This window comes from Scedosporium apiospermum, assembly GCF_000732125.1.
Source record: "Scedosporium apiospermum strain IHEM 14462 chromosome Unknown SEQ_SAPIO_0110, whole genome shotgun sequence".
NCBI classification, from domain to species: Eukaryota; Fungi; Ascomycota; class Sordariomycetes; order Microascales; family Microascaceae; genus Scedosporium; species Scedosporium apiospermum.
This window is the reverse complement of record NW_015971811.1, coordinates 392534-418684: the sequence shown is the minus strand read 5'-3', so window position 1 is coordinate 418684 and position 26151 is coordinate 392534. Positions and strand designations below refer to the sequence as shown.

The 26151-nt window shown below is 52.8% G+C and overlaps 3 protein-coding genes and 3 pseudogenes across 3 annotated transcripts; 3 read left to right on the top strand and 3 right to left on the bottom strand.

The window, feature by feature from the left end:
- Positions 1 to 4687: 4687 nt before the first annotated feature.
- Positions 4688 to 5245, bottom strand: SAPIO_CDS7091 (annotated as a pseudogene; the record flags this gene model as incomplete).
- A 1437-nt stretch (positions 5246 to 6682) lies between these two features.
- On the top strand, positions 6683 to 7843 carry SAPIO_CDS7090 (annotated as a pseudogene; the record flags this gene model as incomplete).
- A 515-nt stretch (positions 7844 to 8358) lies between these two features.
- On the bottom strand, positions 8359 to 9231 carry SAPIO_CDS7089 (annotated as a pseudogene; the record flags this gene model as incomplete).
- Positions 9232 to 10091: 860 nt separating this feature from the next.
- SAPIO_CDS7088 (Protein STU1) lies at positions 10092 to 13701 on the top strand (the record flags this gene model as incomplete). Its single annotated transcript, XM_016789019.1, has 4 exons — positions 10092 to 10208; positions 10285 to 10871; positions 10956 to 11837; positions 11913 to 13701. 4 exons carry the CDS (start codon positions 10092 to 10094, stop codon positions 13699 to 13701), a joined length of 3375 nt encoding a protein of 1124 aa, XP_016640846.1.
- A 6150-nt stretch (positions 13702 to 19851) lies between these two features.
- SAPIO_CDS7087 (RhoGAP domain-containing protein) lies at positions 19852 to 23984 on the top strand (the record flags this gene model as incomplete). Its single annotated transcript, XM_016789018.1, has 6 exons — positions 19852 to 19929; positions 20071 to 20101; positions 20292 to 21575; positions 21754 to 23550; positions 23624 to 23757; positions 23841 to 23984. 6 exons carry the CDS (start codon positions 19852 to 19854, stop codon positions 23982 to 23984), a joined length of 3468 nt encoding a protein of 1155 aa, XP_016640845.1.
- A 1198-nt stretch (positions 23985 to 25182) lies between these two features.
- Positions 25183 to 25957, bottom strand: SAPIO_CDS7086 (Uncharacterized protein; the record flags this gene model as incomplete). The annotated part of the gene is made up of 2 exons (XM_016789017.1): positions 25183 to 25751; positions 25843 to 25957. 2 exons carry the CDS (start codon positions 25955 to 25957, stop codon positions 25183 to 25185), a joined length of 684 nt encoding a protein of 227 aa, XP_016640844.1.
- Between the last annotated feature and the right edge of the window lie 194 nt (positions 25958 to 26151).

Here is a 26151-nt window from a genome sequence, read left to right as displayed (position 1 = left end):
GGGGAAAAAAAAAGAGGACAGAAAGAAAGAGCGATATCAAACAAAAAACATTTCGAAAGGATTCTTTTCTGATCATCGATGGCCACATGTCATTCCATTGATGTCCCAAGAAGGAGGGGTCTGCGTTGGCCCTGCAGGAAATGCTTTCCTTGGCTTTTATCATTCGGTGCGGGCTTCTAGAAGCTTTCCGGATTGCTGCATGTTGGGAGGGCGCGATGACGGACTGGGGCAATACTTGGCATTTGGTGGTGACATGAGGTCACTGAGGTTCAAGGCGTGGGCATTGGCTGTGAGAGGTGGGGAAATCGGGGTGTGAGTCTAGTAAATCAGGGTTCGATTGGACTGTGTAGAGATTTGATGCAGCACTGTTCGTCAGAGCTGTGCATCAGTTGTTTCTTGATCAGCGCTGCCCGTTGACACTCCCCATCCGAGTAAATACATTTCCAGGCTCGAGCTCATAGCTAGCTGGGGTATGTAGGAGTGTATAAGCAGCGTAATACCTAAAGTTTGGCTACGAAATATACAAGTATCCGCTTATTCTGGCACTCCGGATATTGGACTGGTGTCAAGAAAAGCTCCGCTCTTGATCAACCCGTCCGACGATCGCCTTCTCTTGGCCCTCACATCTCATCTTTTTTATTCTTTTCTATAACCCCCCATTTGGTTTTAAGATTCTCATTCTCACTCTCGGCTCAGACACCAGGGTGGTTGGTCGCGTGAGCAACATCTTCCATCGAATGGGAAGAGGGCGGCCGAATATGTCTGACAACCCTCAAGGCCTCAACGCACGATTTTCGTCGTATATAACGCGCATCCTGCATGCACCTCTATGGATAATATGTGTTGTGTTGTTCTAGAAGAACGGGCTTCAAAAAGCGGTTGATGCATATGTAAGACGAATTTTAAGCTGCAATCTGTACGTGAGGAATAGGCCTACATTCATTGCCTAGCTACTAGGATAGGTCAGTGTTGCGAACATGCCGCTCTTACTGGTGCGTGGTGCGTGATGCGCGATGTGTGTTGGCCTTGGCTCCTTCGGACAGCAGAAAGTTGATCGCCCAGCTGCAGCTCCGCACCAGTTGTAGGATCAAAAAAATGCCAATTTCCCAGCTCTCCAGACACAAGACCCGTCTAATCATTGGAGCTGCCCTAAAAAGGCGTCTGAAGCAGCGGATCATCGACCTTTGGCGTCTTACCCCATAGACGGGCTCCACCCAGGTACAGTAGTGTAGAATCTAGATAGCGTTGATACACTTCACGACTGGTTCTGCCTGTCTGTCTGCGAGACCCAGGCGCTGCAGCAACCAAGTCGCGTTAGTGATCTCCGGCGCATTTGACACCTACTAGAAACGAAAACGACGATAGCCTGAAAATGAAGAAGGAACAGAAAAGAGGGGGGCCAGCCAGTCCTGTTGGGAAAGAGTCTGAGGGGAACGAGTGCCATCGACGCCCGGGGGGGTCGCGGCAGGCAAGCACGGTTAACTCGGCTGCTGCGGCCAGGCGGACGGCGGCTCAAAGAAACCTGCGGTGAGAGAAATTACCTCAAACATTCCACTGATAATACCAAGAAAATCGTAGGTCGTATAAGCCGAGCGACGTGGAATATGGGCCTACGCATCGTACTTCCTTCATCCCGTACGGGCGTACGAAGTAGCTCGTAGCGAAATGAGAGAAATATCAAAAAGACACAAAAACCACTTCTTTAAATACCGCCCCCAAGGAGCAGCGGAGATGGGCAGATGAGGCACGTCAAGAGAAACGACGGATGCGGCGGATCAGAGTGGGATTCGCGGAAAAGAGGATAGCCTCCTTCGTAGTTTAGTGAAGTGGACAAGTAATGAAACAACTTGTTTTTCGACGCTACAATGTGGAGTAGAGAAGCGTACTTCCCAAGCTTGGAAAGAGGTTAGAGGAACCATGGAGAACTTTGGTTCACGCCGATGGCCCCTCTCATCAATCCATCAGGCAACAAGTATCATCTCGCTTGTAGCGTATCGACTAGGATCGATCTGAGTATCCGCGGATTGGGAGTAGCCTCGCACAGATTAGAGGCCCCATTTTTTCCCTCGTAGCCTCCCCGAGGCAAAAAATGGCTCACGTTTCCAGATTTCCTTGATTTGCTTCGATGTCCAGATAAATCCACTTTGGGCCAGCGTCCTGATTCCAATCCCCCGCTACTTTGAAGCTGGGACCCCCAAAGTCGCGCCAGACCAGACCGACCCTTTTTTAGGCAGGTTTCACGGTCGATGAGACTTCAAGGGTCTGGTTCTGGTCCCGAAGAGTATCATCGTTGTTACTGGCAATAATAGGCGAGGAATCCGGGCCACTTTTAGGTGGCAGGGCTAAGAGAAGAGATGTCGACTTAGTCCTCAACACTGATGGTTTTCTTTGTTGAATATTCTCAACAGCCTGGCGAGGAGGAGCAGGAGTTGTGGGAGTCGTGTAGAACACTGTATGCGGCGCTGGTGGTGGCACGGTCCGGAGTGGCTGTTGTTTACTCGGTACACCCTCCCCGTAAACGTCAAGAATGCTCACTCCCCTTTCAATATTGAAACGCCTCCCGAGCAAACTCCAGAAATTGAGCGGGAGAACGCGAAAAAGAAGAGAGGAGAAAAAAAAAGTCTCATTCGTAAACTTCAAAGCTTCGTCGTTCCTAAGTTGCCAAGTCCCTAGACCAGTGGAGTACTCCACAATACCAGGGCAGCGTACTTGTCGGCGTCTCGGAACAATGGAGCTCTGTGGTGGAACCGCGTATCAGCTACTTGCCCTTTTCGGAGGTGGCACATCGCCAATGGGGGCGGTCTTGTTCCTCAGGGAGTTGGGGGTGTTCCCATCTTTCCTTGCTCCTCCCTCGAATTGGCTCGCCCCTAACCCAGCATGTGGAGCATCGATGATTCAATGATGTTTAGCGCTTGGTGACGCCTTCTTTCTAGTAGGCTACGCTACTAATGTACAAGTAGAGTGTAAAGCCTTCTGTTCGCGTTCGGGATCGCTATTTCCCTCGCTTCCCCGACCTGGCCGGCCCCTTGCTCCCGTACGCCCTTGCTCCTACTTGACTCTCTACTTCGTGTACTCTGACTTGATATTCCCACTCTCAACACGTCCCTTCCCACACCCACACACACACCCCCTTCCTCCCGTTCCCACTGCTCGTCTAAACTATTTAAGACCCCGACCTTCGTCTTCTTCTCGAAACCTTTCCCCTTCCACTTTTTTTTTCCCAGCCATCACCCTAGACTCTTTCGAGCATCCTTCTCAAGGTTCATTGCCTCTTACAACATCATCTCTGTTGACCATTTACCAACCCTCGCGAACCCGCGACCCAATCGTCCTTCCACACACATCTCCTTTAAGCTTACACATACCAAACACAATGCCTGCTCCCGCTAAGGTTACCGGCGATCACGTCGCTGCTGCCCTCGAGGGCAAGGGCATCAAGTTCCACATCAAGACCGGAAACGCCAAGTACACCGCCCACCTCCAGGACCGCGCTACCTAGTAAGTTTTCTCTCGAGTGCTTTTCTTTTGGTTCTCATGCCCTTTTGGCAGTCGAGAACTATGTCGATTGCCCATGTTATAAGGCTGGCAATTAACAGTCTATTTTTAGTGAGCGTGCCAAGGCCACCCGCACCAACTCCTCCAGTTCGACTTCCTCCAACAACTCCAACACCAGCCGGTAAATTCGTTGTCCAAGGAACAGCATCGAACAGCCTCCAGGCAAAATCTTGCCTCTGAGATCCAACACTATTTCTTTTGCTGTCCCTGGAATTTTACCTAGGACGGTTAACTGCCTTTGCTCTGCTCTTTATCTGAAGACTTAGCAAGGCAAGGAGTTTAAGGATGGAAAATTGATTATACCAGTATTGACGCTTGATGACTCCCCTTTTAATATTTTTACGCATGGCAATGGAGCCTTTTTAGCATTGAGCCTACCTACATGAGATCTGAGATTCGGAATGGAACTAGGGTACATAGGGTTGTGGAGCAAGTCCAGCAAAGCTGGGCTGTTCCTTCCTGAACAGAGATGAACCCCTTAACTTCAACTTTTTGATGCTTTTATTGAAATGTGATCAATATTGTTGCTAGGCCTTCTTTTGTTGTAAAAGGCCTAATTGCTCTTGCTTCCCTGTCTATACTGCTAAAATGGTAAATAAGGCCACCATAAGTGAAGAGCATTTGAAACCTGAACTTGGTAACATCCCCTCAACCGGGCATGTCATTGCCAGCCATCTTTGAAATAACCCCGGCGGTAGGGCTGAATCCAGTCCTCAAAACGCCTTGGCTGAGGCTTTAGGGCTGATCTCGCCTTGTTCAGAAGCAAAGGTGGCGCAGCACCATCTCCTTGGCCTGTCTGCTCGGGCTGGTTTTCCTCCTCTGACACGAGATGGCCTCTGAAGCCGTCGGTGTGATATTCAACCTTGTTCTCGAAGTGCTTCTCAGGTAGATAGAAAACAGTCTAGTATATGTATACACTTATTGACATTGTCCTGGGTTGTATTTCTCTGAGCAAGCCGGGTAGCCGGTTTGTATAGGTGATATTCAGCGGTTATCTTCGATCGGGGTAGATCGATCAGTAGAATGTGTCTTCCACCTATCCAGTCAAGGACAGGGCTTTACGGGATCCGATAGAGGCATTTACGAAACCTCCTCTCACTCTAGTAGAATCCGCTTTTACTATGGGGTATTTCTACTCGGTGCGTGTGGCATGGTAATTCTTCCAGAACAGTTTCCTCCAGGCTTCTGCAACCTCCGGGAACCCTTCCCGTCCCAGTTGAAGCTGGACCGGCTGCCTCCAATCTTTGCTTCTCTCCACGCTCCCGGCAGCGAAGTCAAAGTCTATCACGCCGCATACGCAAAACTTGGTCCTGATCCAGGTCTTGGGAATAAATCCGACCACTTCCCAGTCAACAATAAGGTCTACTAGGACATTTGTAGGACCCAGGTCGCAATGGTGCAGCACGAAGGCGTCGTCTGTGTCGTCCATCCCAATCTCTTTACAAACCCGAAGCAACGCCTCGTGGGAATACTGCCCACTCGAGCAAGGGTCCATCCAAGTTTCCGAGAGTTCGCCGCCGTCGATACCATAGATCGTAGCACTCTCCTTCCGAGCGAGCTCTTTGCAAGTTTCCACGACCTGGTCGACACACACCTGCTTGGCCGCCTCGTCCATGGCCGGCCACGCCTTCTCTAGTGTCTCTCCTGGTACGCGAGTCGTGATCCAGATAGTATCGCCCGTTGAATTCATCGTGATATAAGACGCGGGGGATGGAGCAGGTTAGCGTAAACCCGTTAACGGGGTCATGAATATGGCGCAGAGTTGTGTGTGTTCGCCGGTTGTATTTGGTAAGGACACCTTCTACACTTTCAAGAAGGCCTCGCCGATTCTCCAGGCCGCGTTTGCATCACCCGCATGGTGCACTACTTTTCCTGGACTCGTGGGTGAAAGTGGGCGGGTTTGGGGAAATGGTTGTTGGCTTGCTAGCTTGGAAATGGTGTAGAACGCGCTGGCGCCATCACTCCAATATGGCCCAGGCGATGGCGCTGCAGGCTGCAGAGAGATGCGGAGTTTATCCACCATGGTCCATGAATGGTCGTCAATCTCAAGAATGGACTCCCGAACTGGCCGAGGGGGAGGCGTATCAGCTGCCATTGAGGTGTAGAAGTGGAGGGTGGATCAGTTCTTTATAAGATGAGAAAATAGTGTCGTGGACACAGAACGCACAGCATCCCAGTCCTCGAGGGCAGTCATCGGCGCAGTACCTGTGTACTTCTTATATACCCGCGTAGACTGATTTAAATATATAGATTTGATGTATCCCAAATACCTGTGCTCTTTGATATCAATCCCTCAAGGCTCGGGCAACATCAAATCTCCCTCGGGCAAGCATTCTGACCATCTCTCCTCTGTCGCAATGCTACTATGGAGCTTCGCACATCTCGCAAGCCCTTAGCTGGGAGCCCTTCTGGTTGTAGAATCCATAGCACCATGTTCTGTGGCTGAGGAATGAGATGGAGGTGGCTTTGGCGCGTTTCAATTGAGGGGTTTCCAACTCGGTGTCCAGCTTGGGAGTCTTTCAATTCGCTCGCTTTCTCAGCTGAACACTACCAAGTAGTGCAAATAAACGAGGCGCTGAAGGGGCAGTTCCGAAGGATCAATAGAAATCTATTGATAGCCTTCCTTGTGTTTCTACCTCTACCGCCGTATTTGCGTATTGCACTGACGTACACTTAAGCATAGATCGGCTCCCTCATAGTTTTGCCGTCTGGTGAACCGCCACTTGCCACTTGATCTAGTCCATTTAATCCATTTAATCCATTTGATCAATCCCAACCGAACTCTGTTTCAACGCCTGAACACCGAGGCCCTCACTATTGCCATTAACCATTAATAGTGAGAGGTCAGGCAACCACCAAAAAGAACACTCGAGTGACGCCACTGTCCACGCAATCATCGTCTCGTGCCAACCCATTTGTTCGCCTCCATAACTGATTGCGCCTCGGAAAGCAAGCATTGTTGAGGGGGCTCAATTCTTTATCCTTTTTTTTCCCCTTCCGCCTCGTTTTATTACTGAGCGTCGACTCCATCTCCTCTGGAATCTATCCTCCTATTCTATTTATCCCACCCATTCTTTCATTCCTGTTTCTTTTGCAGAAACATACCCCTCCTTCATTACAGGTTGTCATGCCGCCTATCAACCATGTCGCCGTCTCAGCCGGCATAGCGGCAGTCACCGTCGCCGTCGCAGCAGCAATGGCCCTCTACGAAAATGAGGACGTCCGGCGCTACGCCGACCAGATCCGCCGCCGCCTCGCCATAGTCCTACATAACCTGGGCAACGAACTCGACCCGGGACAAACGGGCGACCTCGAGCCCCTCTTCAACAGACCCGAAGATGCCGAAGGTTTTCTCATGTCCTCGCGAGGCGCCCTCGAGCCTGCCGTCGATGCTGACGAGGAGTCGAGGAAGAGACAAAGGGAAGAATTGATGTATTGGAACGCTCTGCGGGAATCGAAGCTGGAGTCCGAGAAGTCTGCGACGGAGCCGCCGGCTTCGACGAGACCTAGGGGTGTGAGCTTTGATGATTTCTTGAAGCCAGACGAATCTGGGGAGACTGGGACATTTGTGATTAATTCCGGTTCCGATGCCAATAATCGAGGCGGACTCGTGAGGAGAAATGTGGTAGGTGCTGCCGAAGCTGGATATACGAACCCCTTCTCCGACGAGCAGGAGATCCATGACGAGAGGCTCGCCGTATCGATGCTCGCCCCTTCGGTTGACGAGATGTCGGACATCTACAGCGCTACGACCGCGGACCTTGCCGACGAGAAGAAATACGCCGGCGTTCCCGCTTCTCCCCGGCCCGTCGAGGAGTCCTCCGCTGCGCTAATCGACTTCGCCAGCGACGACGGCTCGGAGAGCACCATCTCAGGCACCATGGAAGAATCCGCCACCGGAGAGAAGCTGCAGCGATCCGGCTTCGGCGAACCCGCCGATCCCCGCTTCGGAGAGAGGGCTTCCATGCTTTTCAGCGACATTTCCGCCTGGGCCGAGGCGGCGAATCAGACCAGCCGCCCCGCTTCGCCCGCGAGCTCCTTCACGAATGCTGACCTATCTGACGGACAGCTCACCCCCGACGATGGCATGTCCATCGCTAGCGCGGACGTTAGATCGGATGCCGGCGTTGCTGAGGGAGTTGACGGTGCGTATCAGAACACTTCGGATGTTGAGAGCAATCACTATGATGTGCGGAGTGTCAGCGAGGGTATGTTCACCCCGGCTAGCTGGTCCGAGGTTGGAAGCACCGTTAGCGAGGACGATATCCCCGTGCCTGTCCGCCAGTAAATACGGTTCCCTGCCCGCACTACATGAGGCCGAACCGTGGTCTCTTTATTCTCCTATTTTCGTGATCTTGTTTTTTTTCTCTCCCCGTTTTTATTTATTTTCATTCCCAGGTCCCGGCGTTCTACGGAAATTACTTTTATTTCACTGGTTGGATGGGATATCACGGGTATACGGAAACAATTCGGATCAATATCTTAAGGACTACTCTTTCTTCTTCCTCATTTCCTTCCTGCGCTGTGGCATATCTGCTCTAGCTGCGTTGGCGTGTGTAGACTTATACTAAAAAAACGCTGTGGTTGAAAAGAATAACAAAATAAAATCGTCGTTCAACCCTCAAGGCGCTGGCTGACCATTGTCCTCAATTGAATAAGCTCCGCACGCCGAAGGTGGGCCCGAATCTCCGCGAGGAGGGCGGGAATCCTCTTATCCATTGGAGGCCAGGGTGTAGGCTCGTTTTCCGGGATGCTTGAAATCTGAATTTCGGGGCCGGGGACCGTCGGGCTCTTGGGGGTTCCCTAGTCTGGCAAGTTCGGCGACGTTACCACTCCCGAGTCGACATCATCATCATCATCATCCTCCCCCTCGGCACAGTAATCCTCCCAAAGCTCTTGCACCGTTGCCCCAAACAACTCCGTCCAAAACTCCTCCTCGACGTACTCAACCGCCCTCAACTTCCCATTCACGCTCGCCACGGTTCCCTTCCCGAACCTCTCCTCGAGATAGTCCAAGAAGTAGGCAGTGCAATCATATCCTCTGTCCCAGTTCTTGTCCCTTCTCGCCTTCCTCTTCTCATCCCTCTTCCAATGTGGCGGCGCCAAATCACATCTCAGCCGGACCCAGTCGGCAATTCCTTCAATGAGACCTCCGGGGCATTTCCCTTTCCCGTTATACTGGTAGCAGTGGACGAGTTCGTGCGTTAGTACGCCGGTGATTTCGGAGGCCACGCGAGAGGCGGGCTTGATGTTGGACACGTAGGAGAGAGAGAGGTGGATTTCCTTGTGATCGACGTCGAGGTCCGTGGAGGTGGTGTAGGCTACTCCGGACATGGGGCGGAGTACCACGGTCACAGAGCGGGTGGGGGGAGCGGGGACGGGATTCTTCTTCGGGGAAGAGTAGAGAAGGCCATGGATGGAATAGATTGCGGGGAGGAGAATCTCGGCGACATTCAGGGATTGTAGGAAGAGAGAGGCTCCCGGATGAGTAAGATCACGGATTTCGAGGCGGAGTTTGGGGCTGGGGCATTCGGGCGGTCTGGAGCTGGGAGCTGGTGAGGCTCCATTGGAAGGACTCTCAGCGGGTTCGGCTGGACTTGGAGCTGCGGTACTACCTGGCGTAAAGATGGGCTCCGAGCCGTTCGACGACGCCGGGAATGCTGCTGAGGGCCCCATGACGTTGGATATAAACGAATATCACGGTTTTAGAGAATGGTGAGGTACGAGTGAATGTTACGATGTTGGAAACGGTGAAGTCTGTTGGTAGAGCGGACTTGATAAATAAATGCGGGTTGATGTCCGGGTCCGCGGGGTCAGGATAGATCAAACCAAGGTTGCAGAAGGTCTAGGACTTAATGATTGAATGAAGTGAAGTGTCTAGGACACTGACAGCCCCGACAGCTACAATCCTACGAGCCTTATGGTATTCTGTACTTCAAACCAGAATTGCGCCTTCCAGACGATCGAAGAGCAGCTTCCTTCGTTATTCCCCAGTATCAGTCTCAACCTTCCCTTTCAGGGCAACAAAGAGGCACACGACCCTGAATATGCTTATATAACCAAGACCCCTCGACTTGTCCAGACTTGAGACTTGACCCGCCTGGCGTCATTGTTTATCGATAAAAGAGGCGCCAAGATAAAGGATCCGCTTTTTACAGGGCCTTGGCGGATGCGTACCTTTGTACGAAGTACCTTTGTACCTTTGTGGGCGCTCGGGGCAACAGCGACCTGCTTCGCCCCTTGTTGTTTTTTCCCTTTAAAAAACATCCCCTTCGCGGAGAATAGTTGCAGGACTGCATGACATGACAAAACCCGCTTCCAGAGCCAGACTCCATCCGACGGTCTCGAGCCATTTTTGATACTACATGAATCAATAACCCCGCTATACCATCTATATCTCAGCTCACTGCTTTTCCGAAGTCGAGCTGGTCCTTTCATATTACATTGTTCGCTCTCGATAAATACGGGACGAGGCTGTTGATTAACCGCATTTCTTTTTTTCAATCCGTCACCGCTGCCAAGTTTGGCAATCTCGCATGATCGACTCAGGACATATATACCCGCGCCATAACGACAGCATCAACTCCCCCTCTAGGTCCACGGGCACGGAGGCCACAACTCTGATCGAAGCATTGACATACTCATCGTCTACCGTACGGACGAATCAACAACAATAACACAAGTAGAACCTCCCTTCCTGGGACCCTCTTACCCCCTTTATTTCTGCAGATGACGGATAAGATCTCGGACAAGCAGGTCGCCGACCTAGCGACGCTGCTCCTAAAACACGATGCCTCGACAGACACCAAAGTGAACGCCGTCAACGCCGTGAAGTCTGGTATCAAGCAGCACAACGTCCCTGAGACGTGCGTACCACAGCTCTTCGACGTCCTCCGCAACGCCTCTGTCTCGCAGCATGCCGCCCTCGTCAACGCCAGCTTCAGCTCGCTGAACCACTTACTCACCCGGCTCTCGCGCCAGGAGCCCAAGTTTATCAGCAAGGAAGCCATGCGCACCATGCCTGTTATCATTGAGAAGCTCGGCGATCAGAAAGAGAAGATGAGAACTCTGGCTACGCAGGCCATGACGACTGTGTATGGAGTTGCGCCGGCTGAGGTGGAGCGGTCGGTGAGGAATACGGCGATGTCGGGTAAGAACCCGAGGGCGAAGGAGGCGAGCATGCATTGGCTTGTAACGATGCACAAGGAGCAGGGGTTGCAGTTTAGGACATATGTTCCGCTGCTGATGGATCTTTTGGAAGATGCTGACGGGATGGTGAGGGATGTTGCCAAGGCTACGGTCATTGAGCTTTTCAAGTAAGATGCCTTTGTAATTTATCCTAGGTTCCGGCGTATGAGCCTGGGCGGAATATGTTGCTGACTTTTCCCTTCTACTTCTAGGACCGCACCTGCCGCAGCCAAGTCCGACCTCAAGCGACAGCTCAAGAACTTCAAAGTCCGGCCCGCCATTGAGCAGGCCATCGTCAAGGCCCTCGCGCCTACTGGCGGTGAAAGGTCTGAAACTGCGACGCCGAGCCTGACGACGAGCGTATCCTCTCTTTCTGCTGGTGACCGTCCAATCACTCCCATGTTCGAGGGCAAAGCCGACGCCGTTGAGCCGACCTACGTCAACACCCAACGCGAGCTAGAGGAAATCTTCCGCGAGATGGGCTACCACTTCGAGGGTAAGGAGACGGAACAGAACTGGATGAAGCGCGAGGAGGGCATGGCGACTCTGAGGCGACTTCTTGTCGGCAATGCCCCGTCCGACTTCCCCGATGCCTACCTTAATGGCGCGCGCGGGCTGCTGGATGGAATCATCAAGGCAATGAACTCGCTGAGAACGAGCTTGTCGAAGGAGGGGTGTGCTTTCGTCCAGGATCTCGCCAACTGCTACGGCCCTCGAATTGATCCCATGGTGGAGCTTCTGATGCAGACTCTGCTCAAGCTGTCAGCCTCGACCAAGAAGATCAGCTCGCAGCTCGCCAACACAACGATCGATATTATTCTCAGCAAGGCGACTTTTAATAACCGCCTGCTGCAGCATATTTCGTCGGCGTACGCGGACAAGAACGTCCAGCCGCGCCTGTATGCCACTGGCTGGCTAAAAACCATCATAATAAAGGAGGAGCAGCACAAGGCGCAGATTGAGCACTCTGGCGGGCTTGACTTGATTGAGAAGTCGATTAAGAGGGGTCTGGCTGATGCCAACCCTGGCGTGAGAGAGAAGACCCGAGCGACCTATTGGACTTTTGCTAAGATTTGGCCAGGAAGAGCTGAATTGTGAGTTCGATCAATTTTTAAAGTCTCTTCATGTATGTTTCGGAGTCATCATACTAACAACCACCTTGTGGATAGGATCATGGAAGGCCTTGACAACACGGCGCAAAAATTACTCCAGAAGGATCCAAACAACCCCAACTCTCCCAAGAAGGCAACAACGACAACTACTGCTCGACCGGGTCTTGGTCTATCGAAGAGCACGATGGGATCCTCCAAGTCTTCGCTGAGAGAGACGGTGATGGCTGGACGGAAGGCGCTGGGTGCCACGAGGAATGTTCCGGCCCGGCCTGGTTCGGCCATGTCTAGTTTTTCGCCGGTGCGGACTGGCGCCAGCTCCGCCGCACCAACCCCCGCTAGCTCCAAGCCTGCCCAACACCGCCTACGGCCAGAGTCTACGCTTGCCGTAAACTCGGGTGGCATGTCCGCGGCACCCACGCGACCAACTAGGAGGCGCGCCGAGCTCGCTGCTAGACCTGCTACGGCCGGGCCGTATTCGGTTCGGTCCCACGGCGGACCATCGGCGGAGGCGAGTAGCCCCGTTGATACCGTGAAATCGACTAGGAGCGTCGCGTCGAAGCCGCCGACTACTAGCTCGCCCCGGCGCGTCGCGCAGCGACCCCGTCCGGGCCACACTTCCCACGCGAGTGAATCGAGCATTCCTTCTCCTACCAGGGCTGCCTTCTCCAAGCCCGCCTCTCCTCAAACTACGCCGGTGAAACTTAAGAAGGCCCAATCTAGCCCATGGTCGGCCAATAGCGCGGATAGGGCTGAGGAGCTTACTCTCGTTGTTCCGACTATTGGAAGCCTGAGGACGTCTCCGCCCAGGGTCGTTCCTCCTATGCCGAGCCCGATTCCCGAGACACCTACTCAGGTCGATTCAGAGAATATTCCTGCATCGACCACCCCGAAGGACGCATCCCCACCAAAGGCGTTGCAGGTCTATGAGGATCCGTTCGTCGAGGAGCAAGAAGAGACGCCCAAACCCGCATTTACTGGTACTGTTCTCGAGGATCGGCCCATCAATGAGAACGTGGTGCCAGCGGCACCCCTCCCTCCTTCGGATGGTCAGGTTCCAGACGAGCCACCACCGTCCCCCGAAAAGTCCCGCCAGAACTCGCGGCTCCTGGAGAGCGGCATCACGCGTATCAAGGCTAAGTCTCTCGATGTGCACGGCTTCAGGAAGCTGCAGTCCCTGATCCGCGACAACAAGGCCGTCTTCACGGGCGATAAGTTTGAGGCGCTGCTCCTCGGGCTCTTCGAGTTCCTCCAGGACCCTCTCGAGAACACGCCCCGAGAGAAAGTGCCGGACGTCAAGGCTCAGATCCTCGCCACCATCAAGCTCCTCCTGAAGAAGGAGCGTTTCAACTTCCAGCCCCACGTGTCGACGGGCCTCGAATCCCTGCTCCTCGCGCGCAGCGCGTACGACTCGCGCACTTACATCGTCAGCGGCCTCGAGCTCCTTGCCGACGAGCTCGTCACGCTGGGCGATGCCCCAGAACTTGTCATGACCTTGACGGCGCAGCTGGACAAGAGCACTGACACGACGGCGGAGGGTTGCCGGTGTCTGAGCATGGGCATGCACGCACTGAGGCAGCTCCTCGAGAAGCGCGCGTCGTACGTCCCCTCGGAGACAGAGCTCCAGCGGCTTGCGGCGCTCGAGAGCCGGTGCCTCGAGTCGGCCGACTCGGGTGTAAGGATGGACGCCGTGCAGCTCTGCGTGGCGATGCATACGCGCGTTGGGGAGGCGGTGTTTTGGGAGGTGTTGAAAGGGATTAAGGATGATCCTAAGAATTTGATTACGTATTACATTGCGAAGAGGCAGAGGGAGCAGCAGGAGGAGAACGTTGGCGTGAACGGAGACTGAGCCAGGGCCGGGGATGGGGAGAATGATGCGGTTGTTTTTTTTGGACTTCGCTTTGTTGCGTGTACGAGTTGAGTGTTTAAAGTGTTAAGGCAGGCCAGGCGTCGGGGCGCGATTCACACAAGAACGCTGGGAGCATTCGAAGGAGGAGGCTTTTCTTTCTTTTTCATTCCTTCTTTCCTTCCTTCCTCCCTTCTCGCCCCTTTTCTCTTCAATTGCATATATTTGATGATTGGGGGGTTACAAGTTTTGAGCTCTTCTGTTCGAGAGGGAATCGCCTCGATGTTGTACGTGTTTTAACACAATATTTTTTTGAAGTAGCATTGTTTAATTGTTACCTGTATAACTCTTTTATCCTTAGGTTAGCTGGAGGTGAAAGCCTGGTAAAATAAATAAATTGAGAGTCTTTGAGGATTCTTCTTTGGCGGCGCAAGGACCGCAACAGCTTCAGATCGTCTTTAGGCTTTGAAGGGACAGGACAGTGGGAAACACACGAAGAAGGTAGTTTATCTCTTCACATTGCATCACGTTCCCAATCGATCCGAGGAACGAATGGAATCAAAGAGGGGTCGCACGGCATGTCCACAAGCCGGGCCGTGAACCCACGAGCACGAGCTCAAAAGAGAGGACCTTGCCGAGTCGAGCTCCTTGCATCTTGCACACAACGAAATGACAAGATGGTGGAGCGTTTTTCTTATGGAAGGGATCGACAGGCCGGGCGTGGAGAAGCGGAGTAACACTTAGGAGGCTTTACTCTTTTGAATTTAGTGTCGTTTGAAGGGATGGGGGAGGGGGCGTTGATGATCGTTGATGGGGGGCGGTTTAGAGGACTCCACTTGGATGTTGGTCTGGGATGTATGATGAAACATTGGGAGGAGCTAGGGACAGGGTCGAAGATGTTTTATTTCTTGGTTCTAGAATGGGAGGAGCGGTCACGATGAGGTCAGGCTTTTCTCCTTATCCTTCTTCCAGGTTCCTTGAGGTGGGTAATGGGATCGTCCTTGTCTTTGGCCCCCCACGAGCTCTAGTGTACTCCTATAGCTCGAGCAGAGATCGACAGATCGATGGAGTAGGATGGGGGAAACGGGAAAGACGCCGATCGCATGCGTCTCTGGAATTCGAGAACAAAAAAGGGACGATCTCCCTCCAAAGCCTCAATTTTTTATCTACGAGCTAAGAGCGTCTCGACTGGAGCGCACAGACGAGAATGATGTCGTGCTGCATGCGCTGGAGGAGAAGTCGGTAGGAGATCATACTGGCCTGGCTTCTGATTTCTGAGCTCCGTTGAAGCGGAAGAGAGGACCACCCGACTAGGATATGTTTCTTGTTTTCTTCATCCAATTTGCTACATGACCCATGGCACAATTGGGGTCACGTCGATATCTGGTTGGAAAGGAAAAGGAAGGGGGAAGATGTGAAACGACGACGTGGTTAACGTACAGACAGTGGTCCCGACTGGCAGGGAAAAGACGACCACAATCGGCGCATGGCTAACCAGCTTCTCTCCTTTTTTCGGTCTTTTCTTAGAGCTTAGCACTTGCAGTAGAAGGGGAAGAGAAATAAACGGTGAGCCGTATGGGGAAGGTGAGGGTTCTGTAGTGCTATACCTCGTACATCGTGGCTCTCTCTTCCTTGGAGACCTCATGATGGTCTCGCGGATTTTTCTTCTTCCCTGCTTTTCTTTTTTTGCCTTGAGACTAAGTCTAAAACGTGACAGCAACCTCCCTTCGGCCACGGATTCCGAAGGAACAAACAAACAACCACCCTAATGATTCGACTCCATGGATCTTGCTAACCTGGCAGGGGTTATTGCGAGGATGAATGGGCAGACGGGGTGATGAACTTATGCGGATAATAGGACGGAGAGATTTGATATATCCGCCAACCCTGGCGTTTAGGAGGTTGATTCAAGCACGAAGAAGGCGGTCTTAGACTCCCCCCCTGTTGATAGTAGGAGCTGATTATGATCCCTTTGACAAGACAATCAGCCACTACCGGCGGTTCCGGGATCGAGCCTTGATCCGTCCGAAGGGGTAACAGCAAACATTGTCACCAATCTCACCAGGGCCGCGGGCTGGGGAAAAAAAAAGGTTGCCAGCCCGGAGACTGTGGTCCCAGCAGTTTGTTCATGTGGCGCTCGCCTTCCGACGAGATGGGGAAGGGGAAGTAGAGGAAGTAATATTTGGCAGGACTGACAATGGGGTTGACGATGGATTGACGATGGATTGATTGGTGGATCAGGCTAGTTCTGGGGGATGAAAATAGCCTGGCCTCGATGGCGAGGCACAATTGAGGGTTGTGGTTACGCACTCTAGCTGAAACAGTAGCTCGGCAGGGAAGAGATGTTGACGACTCTGGTCCTGTTGGGTGGGAAGAGGGGACGGAACCACATACAAGCAAGGCTAGGTCAACACCGCGCTACGAGGTAGATTTCTCGAGAACGGAGTCTAGCCAGGCCATCAATGTGGGCTTCCCACATCATGTTGGCACCATTGATAGAGCATACACTACTTCGTGCATAGGCTGGTGTCTTCAATGCGGGCCTGTGTTTCACGGGGGTAGCACTAATAACATTCCAGGATCATTGGGCTTGGCGGATGGCAGCATACGCTTTCCACTATAATATTACTTAGTCGAAGGATCAATTGATGGGGCATCGAATTTGACATTCCCCTGGGGTCTGGAGATAGAAATGTTCTCTCGATGGCACATCACCCCTCCTTCATCGGGGAAGCGATCGACAATGTGCACGAGGCTAACCAACATGATTGATGAGACGGATCGGTCGCTTGCACTTGGTGGTCTGCATGAGGCTTCGGTAGTGTAACGGCCGACGCCACGCCACGCCAGGGCTCTGATTTGATCTGGGCTGGACTCACTCTCCAGCCGCAGTTCACTTCAGCTCTGCTCAGACGTAAGAAATAGGGGACGCTCCAGCTGGAAAAGCTGGGGACTCGAGTCTTAGGTTGAAGAAACTGTCTTTCTTTCTTTGGAAGGGAAATGGTTTGATGTCTAAGACAGTCGTACATGACGAAAAAAAAGGGGGGTCTCCAAAGTACGCTACTTTTAGGGTCTCGATTCCATTCAGGTCCCCTGGAGCTTGCACTATTGCCACTACGCCGTATTAGATCGAGTGCATGTACGAAGATGCATGTCTGAGAGCCCAAGGCAGGAGTCTAAAATCCTCAAGATCCACTCTAAAACGCGTCCTGGCGTGGTGAGTGAACTTCATAGTGTGTACTCTTGTGTACGGATAATATGGGAGAGGAAGACCGAAAATGTCCAACACACAACGGACGGGAGAGAGTTTGGGTCTCCAAAATTGGGAATTTCCGGGATACAGGATGCGGAAGGACGGGAAGAGACGATGCAGGAGAGAGTGTAATCTCGTCGTTCCCGAATATGCTGCCCGGCGTGCCCACCTGTATGCCTGCCTGCTTTTGAGGCGAGGCCTGCGGGCTAGGATTAGCCGCGGCGGACGGGGCGACACGTCTCGTCTCGCGTCATGCAGCAGACTTTTTGTCGGGTCGAAAATGTCGGGAGACTTTGGGAGAGAGTTATTTTTGATAGAAGTCAAGAGAGACCACACCTAATTTTTGGGAAGAATAAACGGTCCAGTAAGATGTTGAGGACTAGGGTCCACGAACGACGTTTGAAGATGGCGTAACAAGTTACATGGGTGGATGATGTGGATGATGCACTCGCGAGATTAATGAGGACAGGGCAAAACGGACAAAACAGGACAAGGACAGCAACAGGAGAATTATCCGCGGTTTAACCTCTTTGAATCGGATACTTGCTCCTTTTGCGAGTGATTTCGTGAATGACCGCGTCGTCTCATATTACTAAAGGGAAAGGGAAAGAGAGGCAGAGGTACTCGAAAGTACCGATGTTGGCAAGTTGAGTCGACATCCGGACTTCAAGGTCTGAGTCGTCGCAACATCGATTAATTTTACGCACAATGATTTTTTAGCACTTAGCCTCGGATAGGGCTATCCTTGGTCGAATAGAAACCCGACCAAACGGATTGTGTGCGCCAATGAATGGTTTGAATCTGCGGGTCCTTGTCCTTGTCGTCGACTCGACTGTTAGCTGTACGAGAGGAAATCTTGATGTCATCAGGCTCTCAGCATGCAGCATTGAGGAAGTGTTTGGAGTGATTAGTGAGGAAGCTGAAAGCAAAAGTGGGCTGGATACGAGCGGAGTGAGGAGCCGGTTTCGATGTGGACAGGGTCTCCGACTGGATCTCACTGGATCTTACCCTCCTCAAACTCTTGACTGTCATGTTGTTTGTGTCAAGTACTTCCAGCGCACGCAGTAGTTCAATCAGGTTAGCATTGAGTTTTGCTCAGAGCAGCTGGAGTTGGGGCCGTCAACGTCAACATCAACTTATATATAACTATGTTCGCAGACTGGTTAGCCAGGCCAGGCCACCACCAAAGTGATGGATTCTGAAAGTTTCAAAATTGCAGATGGGGCTCGTTTGTCTTAATACCTCAATCTTGTCCTGGTCACGACAGGAACACGATCCACACACTAAAACACTTCTGTAGGGTCGCATGCAGTTGAGTCCTGGACGCTAACCAATATCGAAACGGGACCCCTTCAAAGTGCCTGCTGGCTTTTGACCTCCACACAACCTCGAACACACCACTGTTGAACCCCTGACGACCCGACCCTGACTGGAAACGTTCAATGTTATTATGTTACTCTCAAGGAGTCCGTATTAATTAGGCCATCTCCATCCAGCCTCGAACCAAGCCCCATTAAACCTAGTGTGCTCTCTTGATGGACAAATTGAAGGCAAGAGCTTGACCTCCTGTGATGGCGTCGACAGGAACTCGTGGGACGAAGTAATAATAGACCGTTGATCAAATTACGTCGGGGCTGTGTGGCATCTATCAACGGTACATCCATCGCAGCTGGAGTGTGCACTCGTCGAGCTCATGGTCTCTAGGCTCTCTCGCGACTCTCTCCCGTCTCCATACCAGCCATATTGTACGCTGGTTCTCGCATGCGTATACTCCATTTATAATTGCGCTACTGTACCTGTGTAAACACTTTGTAGTTGGGTTGACGGACACTTGGAGTTCTCCTGTAAATGTCAAGTAAATTAGTGTGCGTGGTGTGTTGTATTAATTGATCAGATGTAGTTTCTACCCAAGTACATCATACGTGAGGACATGAGGATGCGAGTACCTTTCACAAGAGAGACCTACTTCGTGAGGGACCTAATAATTCAAATTGTCAGTTTGATCCAACATCAATGGATTTTTGATGTATGAAGCAATTAGTGTACTTTGTACCTCTGCACTTCTGAGCACCCACCCCGTCTCAAACCTGCCCATCTTCCGTTGCCCTCCGTACGTACACACACGTCCTCCTTCTCACCTCCTCCTTGTCATCCCGGAACCCGGTGTTGCGTTGCTAATCATCCTTCCCCATCGCAAGCCTCGCCCCCTTTCTTTGGTGCCAGTCTCCAGTCCTTCGTTTCTGTCGTCTGCCCAACCGCGTCCCCTATTGCCAGGCGGATTGAACCTGCCTACGATCCGAGCCAGGACCTTTACCACCGACCCTTCTGACCTCGACGACCCCGACAGCACAATACACCTGACGTAGCATCCAGTGTCTCTCGTCGAACATCTGCCCGGAAAAGTTAACAAGCAGCCTTCGAATTCGCACTACACACAAACAACTCCCTGAATCCCACGCACGCATTCCGTGGGACGCACACATCCGTCCACGTACCACACACTCCACGCTATCCGCTCTTGTCCAACAGTTTGATCCTACCCCAGCTAGCGAGCCGGGCCCCTCCGTCACCGAACATATTCTCTGCCCCCCTTGGTGAATTGTTGTAGACTTAGCCAGAGTCCTATGACCACCAATTTCTAGCCCGTCCTCCGCCTGCTGTTTGTCGACGGTAGCTTCCACATAGACTTGCTTGCTGTCTTACTGTCTTCTTTTTTTCTTGGAGAAGGAGAGAGAGAGGAAGAGAGAGAGAGGGCTAGAAAGTTGAGAGGAGGCTCGATTAATGACGCCCCGAGATTTCGCCTTCGACCACCCAAGCAACCCACATCTTGCGCGATTGATCCTGTAACGAACCCGTACATCTCCATCACCGTCCCGACACCCGCACAAACACCGCCCACCATGACGAGTGTGATGGATGAGTATCTTGATACTCCAATGGACAATGATGACATCTTTCCCTGCAAGGGTTGTGGTGAGGTTAGTTTGCACCGCGAACCTGCCCACTCGGACAGACGACCACCTCTCGCCATGTTGGGCCTAACCTCGAGGCGTCCGAGGCAATGGTTTTAACTTGCCGGTCCCTTGCCGATATACTAACGGATGGTGCTTTCTTTTTAGATCCTCGAGGAGGGAAAGGCATTCGAATTAGGTATGTCTATCGTCTCTAGCCTCTGGTGGTAGCAAGACGTTCATCGTCCATCCTCATTCACCATTACTGTACCCGACGATCTCCGACGAATCCTCTGCCCATCCATATCCCACTCCCCCCTTCTTTCACCACCCACCGGATCCCGGGACTCAGCCATATAAGGCCTCTGCTAACATACTCTCTCCTTCAGCCGGAAACCGATGGCATTTAGACTGCTTCCGATGCAATACCTGCGGTACTCTTCTCGACTCCGATGCGAACCTGCTCCTCCTCGGCGATGGGTCCTTGATATGTAACAACTGTACATATAGCTGCAGTGCGTGCGGCAACAAGATCGAAGACTTGGCTATTCTCACAGGCGACCAGGCCTTTTGTGCGACATGTTTCCGTTGTAGGAATTGTAAGAGGAAAATTGAGAATCTCCGCTACGCGAGGACGTCACAGGGCATCTTCTGCATGAGTTGCCATGAATCCCTTATGGCCAGGAGACGGAAAAAATCGAAGGCCGCTGCCCAGGCGAAAAGCCGCGAGAAAGATGCATCCGGCGTCATCAAGGACAAGTCGTTACCCGCTCTTCCGCCAAACGCGATCCCCCCGGGTGCTTTTGCCCAGGAACGCGTCGAGCCCGAATCCGATACTCCCACCGAACTCTCCCCGAGACCTCGTCAAGCATACAATCGAAATGACTCATCATCGAGGGGCAGCTCGAGGCCCGCCCCGTCTCCCGAGCGCCCGGCCGATTCTTCCGGAAAGGATACCCTAGGGCTGCCTTCGACCAACTACCGTAATAACCGCAACTCTTCCATCTTTATGCCCAGCGATGCTATTGGTGGCGACGCCGAGACCTTCTTCATCCCCGTTGCCCTGGACCACAGTCCCGCTCCTACCAACCCGACCCCGCGTTCCGCGCCGGACAACCAGGATGGGTCGAAGAAGGATAACAGGGACTACTTCAGCAGCCCTGTTAAGGCGTCTTCTCCCGAGTCGAAGGTGGATTCCGCTGCCACAACACCCCACATCGCCTTCCAGGAGAAGGGGAGGCAGGCATCTTCTGACCAGGAGTCCGCCAAGGTTCGACCGCCGCCTGCGCGTAGATTGTCCAAGTCAGGCCGCAAGGATTCCACCAGTACCGCCAAATCCTCCGAGGACACCCTCCCGCCGAGAATCTCTAGTAAGGCCCCGCCCGTCACGGACGAATTTAAGCTTCAGGAGGCCCCCCGGGGCAAGAAGCTTCTCACATCGAAGACGAACTCGCAGTCTTCCGGCCAAGACGCCACTGCAGCCAAAGATCAATTGCAGCCCGACGACAAGATCGGAACCCCTCGCTCCTCCCTCGACTCTCGGAAGCGCTCTGGAGAAGAGATCCGCGACCGTTCCGATTCTTTGAATGCGACACCCCGTCATGAGTATAATAACAATGCCGCAAGGCCAATCACGCGTAAGGAGGTCCCTCAGGGCACCACCCCCCGTAACGGTAAGTTTGTTTTCTGTTTGCTGTTGCGGCTGCTCGTTATGTTCATGATTTGAGTTTGCTGGTGTCCTATGTTTGCCTCCATCCGACGCCTTCCCCCCTTTTTTTCTTCTGCCCCCATCCTACTACGCTATTTCATTGTTACTGTGACTAACATTCGTGCTTTTACCCGTCGGTCTAGTGAACGGCAAACAATATGCCACCGATGACGCCAGTAAGCAGACTACTGCTACTACTACCACCTCCACCAGCAGCACATATATGCAACCCCGGCAGGCTCCTGCGCCACCAGGGCAAACACCCTCATCTCGCGGACACAATGGGGAGGCGTCGTCACCGAAACTCAGATGGAGCGCTGGTGGAGAGTTTACCATGGATGAGGATATGGCTCGCATCCTTGGCACAGACGAGGATTCGTCTTCTATCCTACGCCGCGTCTCCAATGCCGTCCGCCATGGCCGTACGAGCGACCCGGATCCCCTCGGCACCCAGACTCGAATGGGTCATGCGAGAAGCGCCAGCGAGACGACACGGACAACATCCTCTCCTCGGTGGCCCCGAACCCCTGTTGCGGAGGATTCGGTCAATGGTCACGCACGAGAGATCAGCAGCCCCATCGGCCTGTCGTCTCCCAACGATGACCCTGCTTTCCTCAAGAGGCAATTGAGGACGTCCGAGCAGCGGGTGGCCGAGCTCGAGAGGCAATTTAATACGCAAAAGGACCTACAGAACCTCAACAGGAAGGTCATCGAAAAGCGCAAGACGGTCCTGGACTTGGATACGCAGACCGAGATCATGATTCGGCAGCTCGAGGTCCTCGCGGGCTATGTGCAGCGGGCCAAGGACACCAAGAAGCCGATCGATGCGCGGGAGCTCGAGGATTCCGCCATCAAGGATTTTGTCCAGAAGCTCGACAAGGTCAAGCAGTCCATGGCTGCGGCCATTGAGCAGCTGCACGAGGAGCGCGACCAACTGATACAGGAGAAGAAGCAGGCGATGGCCGACCGTGACCGGGCCCTTCTCGAGTTCGAGCAGCTCTCGTCAAAAAACGCACAGCTCGCAGACATGAACAACGACCTCACGCATCAGATCCAGGAGCGGTTCAAGTCCCAGATCAATAACAATAACAATAACAACGATCCTAGGTCTGCCAACGGCCTGGGCATTTACCCCCAGCGAGGCTCGTCCACCACGGCAATGTCGTCGGACGTTGCTAGTATTAACACGGCTACTACGCTTGTTCCCCATGACGCTGATGACTCGATTGTCGAGGCCGGCCCCACTGTCGTCACTGTCCGGAAAGGGCAAGTCAAGAAATTTAACTGGAAGAAGGGCTCAAAGACAATTGCGCAAAATGTAACAAAGGGCGTCAACAGAGCGGTGGTGGCATTCCAGGAGCGAGATAGAAACCCGCACCACGGCGGCCTCACCGGTGACAACATCGGTCTTCCCTACAACATGACAGTCGAGCAAATGCAGCCCACAAGTAGCCTCACTCCCACCGGCCCTCAGGGCCAAGTCGGCCAGCCCGGTGCCATCACGCCCAGGCAAACCGGCGAACGCCAGGGCTTCGGATTCTTCAGCAAGAGAGCCAACACGATGCCCAAGGGCATGCAGTCGGCGGCCAACATGTCTGGCTCGGGGACGCCCACGGTAGCGGAAGCCCCTACCGTCCTCTTCGGTTCAGACCTCTCCGAGCGCGCCGACTACGAACGGCGACAGATTCCCAGCGTCGTGACCCGCTGCATCGAGGAGGTCGAGCTCCGAGGCATGGATGTCGAGGGCATCTACCGAAAGACTGGCGGCAACTCCCAGGTCAAGATGGTGCAGGACGGCTTCGAGAAGAGCGAGGACTATGACATTTCAGACCCGTCGATCGATATTACGGCCGTCACTAGCGTTCTGAAGCAATACTTTAGAAAGCTGCCGGTTCCTCTGCTCACTTTTGATGTGTACGAGCGTGTGCTCGAGTCTAATGGTAAGGCACTCTATCTAAGTCTTGGCGTCATATGAGTCTCGATACTAACGGATTGCTCTTTCTTTTTCTTCAGCTATCGCGAACGAAGCGGAACGCTGTGCTCATCTGAACCGAACGTTTGCCTCGCTGCCTCAGCCACATAGGGACTGCCTCGAGTTCCTCATGTTCCATCTTACTCGCGTAGCTCAGCGAGAGCCCGAGAACTTGGTATGTCTCGACTTCCCTAGCCTCGTTCTAGCCTCGTTTCTAAAAGGAGAATGAACCGCTTTACTAATTATCTCCCACTTTAGATGTCTCCCAAGAACTTGGCCGTCGTGTTCGCACCCACAATCATGCGTGATCATAGCCTTGAGCGTGAAATGACGGACATGCACGCCAAGAGCATTGCGGTGCAGTTCATCATTGAGAACACCGACACCATCTTTGATGAATAAGGAGCTGGCGTTTTGTTCGAGTTTACGCCTTGTTCCTCTAACCGTCTCATATATGTCTACGACTAGCGCGATATCCGCCGAGTCAGTATAAGTTTCACGACCCCTTTTACGCCATTTGCTCTTTTCGCTTTCTATCTCTATCTCTATCTCTACCTCTCTGGATTAGAGAGAGTCGGGCGGTTCCTAGGTTGTCAAGAGTAGTAGCTGCATTGATCTTTTGTCACACCCCCCTTTTTTCCTGTTTTCTTTTTTTCTTTTCCCCTCCCTGTCTTACGGGGAGGCATTGTTCGACACTTGTTCTTAGCCTGGTATGTCGTCCATTGTTGTAAGGGGCCCCGTTGCATTAGCAGAGACGATGATGAGGAAGTTTTGGTCTTTGTTTGTTAGGTTGCGTTTCATTCTTGGGCTCGTCGCCTCTCTCTTTTGGCTTATCTTTCCTCTTCTTCTCAGCTACCTAGGGCACGACTGGTTCTTTCTTTTCTCTTTCTCTTTTGCTGTAGGACGTTTAATGATATCCCAGGTTGATTTTTTCTGCGAGAACGAGATTACATGTTTTCTCGGGGGGCTTTCGTGGTGAGGTATCGAGTAAGGTGAAGCAAGGTGTGATAAGGACTTACAAGTCTTCTCGGTTCTTTTTTTCTGTTTTACTCTCAACGTTGGGAAAAACTTGAGACTTGAGAGAGGTTTTGTCCCTAGGCTTTTGGAAATGGTGATGAGTCGACTTCACTCTTTGGTCTTTGTACATATCTGGGTTCCAAATCCATTTATCGGTCATTCCATTCTCAACGCTTTGGCTTTCCCTTTGTGAAACCGACGACTTTTGTACACGTAGAATATGTTCGGCAGCGGGAGTGACGGTCCGAGTCGGAATCTCAGCACAGAGCGCCGCACGGGGGCTGGAGCCGTATCGCACCATTACACCCCCGGGCAGCCCCGGACTCGGCGCCAACCGGTCCTCTTAATCTCTTTTTTTCTTTTGGGGGTCAGAAACGCTGGAAATTGTGTTATACATTCCAAGTCCGGACGACAATACAAATCCAATCTCAGTCTTAAAATTCCAGCCCCTTCACACAATCCACCCCAGCATTCGGCCTCTAAGCCTCTAAGCCGTCCTCCGCCCCCTCACTCACATTCCAACAACCAAAGCAAGGTATTCCCCCCCCCCCCCCCCCCCCCCAAACTTTTTCCTCCAAATTTCTCACGTCGCCCCCATCATCTTCTTCACCTTCTCCAACAAAAACTCACTCTCCCTCCCCAACTTCCTCCGCCCATCCGGCCCCCTCTCGCGCGCCCTCATCGACAGCTTCCGCATGCGCCTGCGCTCCTGCATGGCCCTCTCGCGGTCCTGCCTGCGACGCTCGAAGGCGGCCTCGCGATCCTGGGCGGCTTGGCGGCGGCGCTGGGCTTCCTTGAGCTGCTTGTCGAAGTAGGAGGGTTTTTTGCGGTTGCGGAAGCGGTCGGGGTGTTCGTTTGGTTCGGGGCCTTCTTGCGCTTCGTCTTCTTGTTGTTGTTCTGAGGGTTTGGGTGGGGAGGAGGGGGCTGGGGGTGGAGGAAGGGGTGTCTCTTGTTCTTCTTCTTCTTCTTCGTCGTCGTCGGAGGAAAGGTTGGGTTCTTCGGGGTCTGCTAGTTCGGGGGCTGAGGAGGTCGTTGGTTTGGATTTCGGTGTGGATTTCGCGGGGAGGGGGGCGCCTAGTTCGCGGGCTCGGATTTTGGCGTATGCTTTTTTCGTCTTGGCTTTGTAGATGAGTTCTTTCTTTACTTTGTCCACTGCAGTTACAGAAAACGAGCCGCTTTGTTAGTTTATTTGAAGTCAAGGTGCTGCTTTCGGTGGTCGCAAGGGCGGGGTGGGTTCGTTAACCTTTTCTCTTCCAGGGTCCGTCGGGGAGGTTATCTGGGCCGACGCGGAAGCCCTTTTTGGGCTTCTTGGCCTCTCTGGAGGTTTCTGATTGTTCTCTACGTCGCTTTTCGCCCATTTTGATTTTTTTCTCTCGCTTTGCTTTCGAGGTGCTTTTTGGGGTGTGTTCGACAATGATGTGGATGGAGATGGAGGATTGGCGATGTTTCTGAAATTTTTGGCGGTGGGACGGATAATATTCGGCTGGTCAGATAAGATAAGAGCGGCGTGTGTCCTGTCCATCCAAATCCATTTGACCTCCAACGACATCTC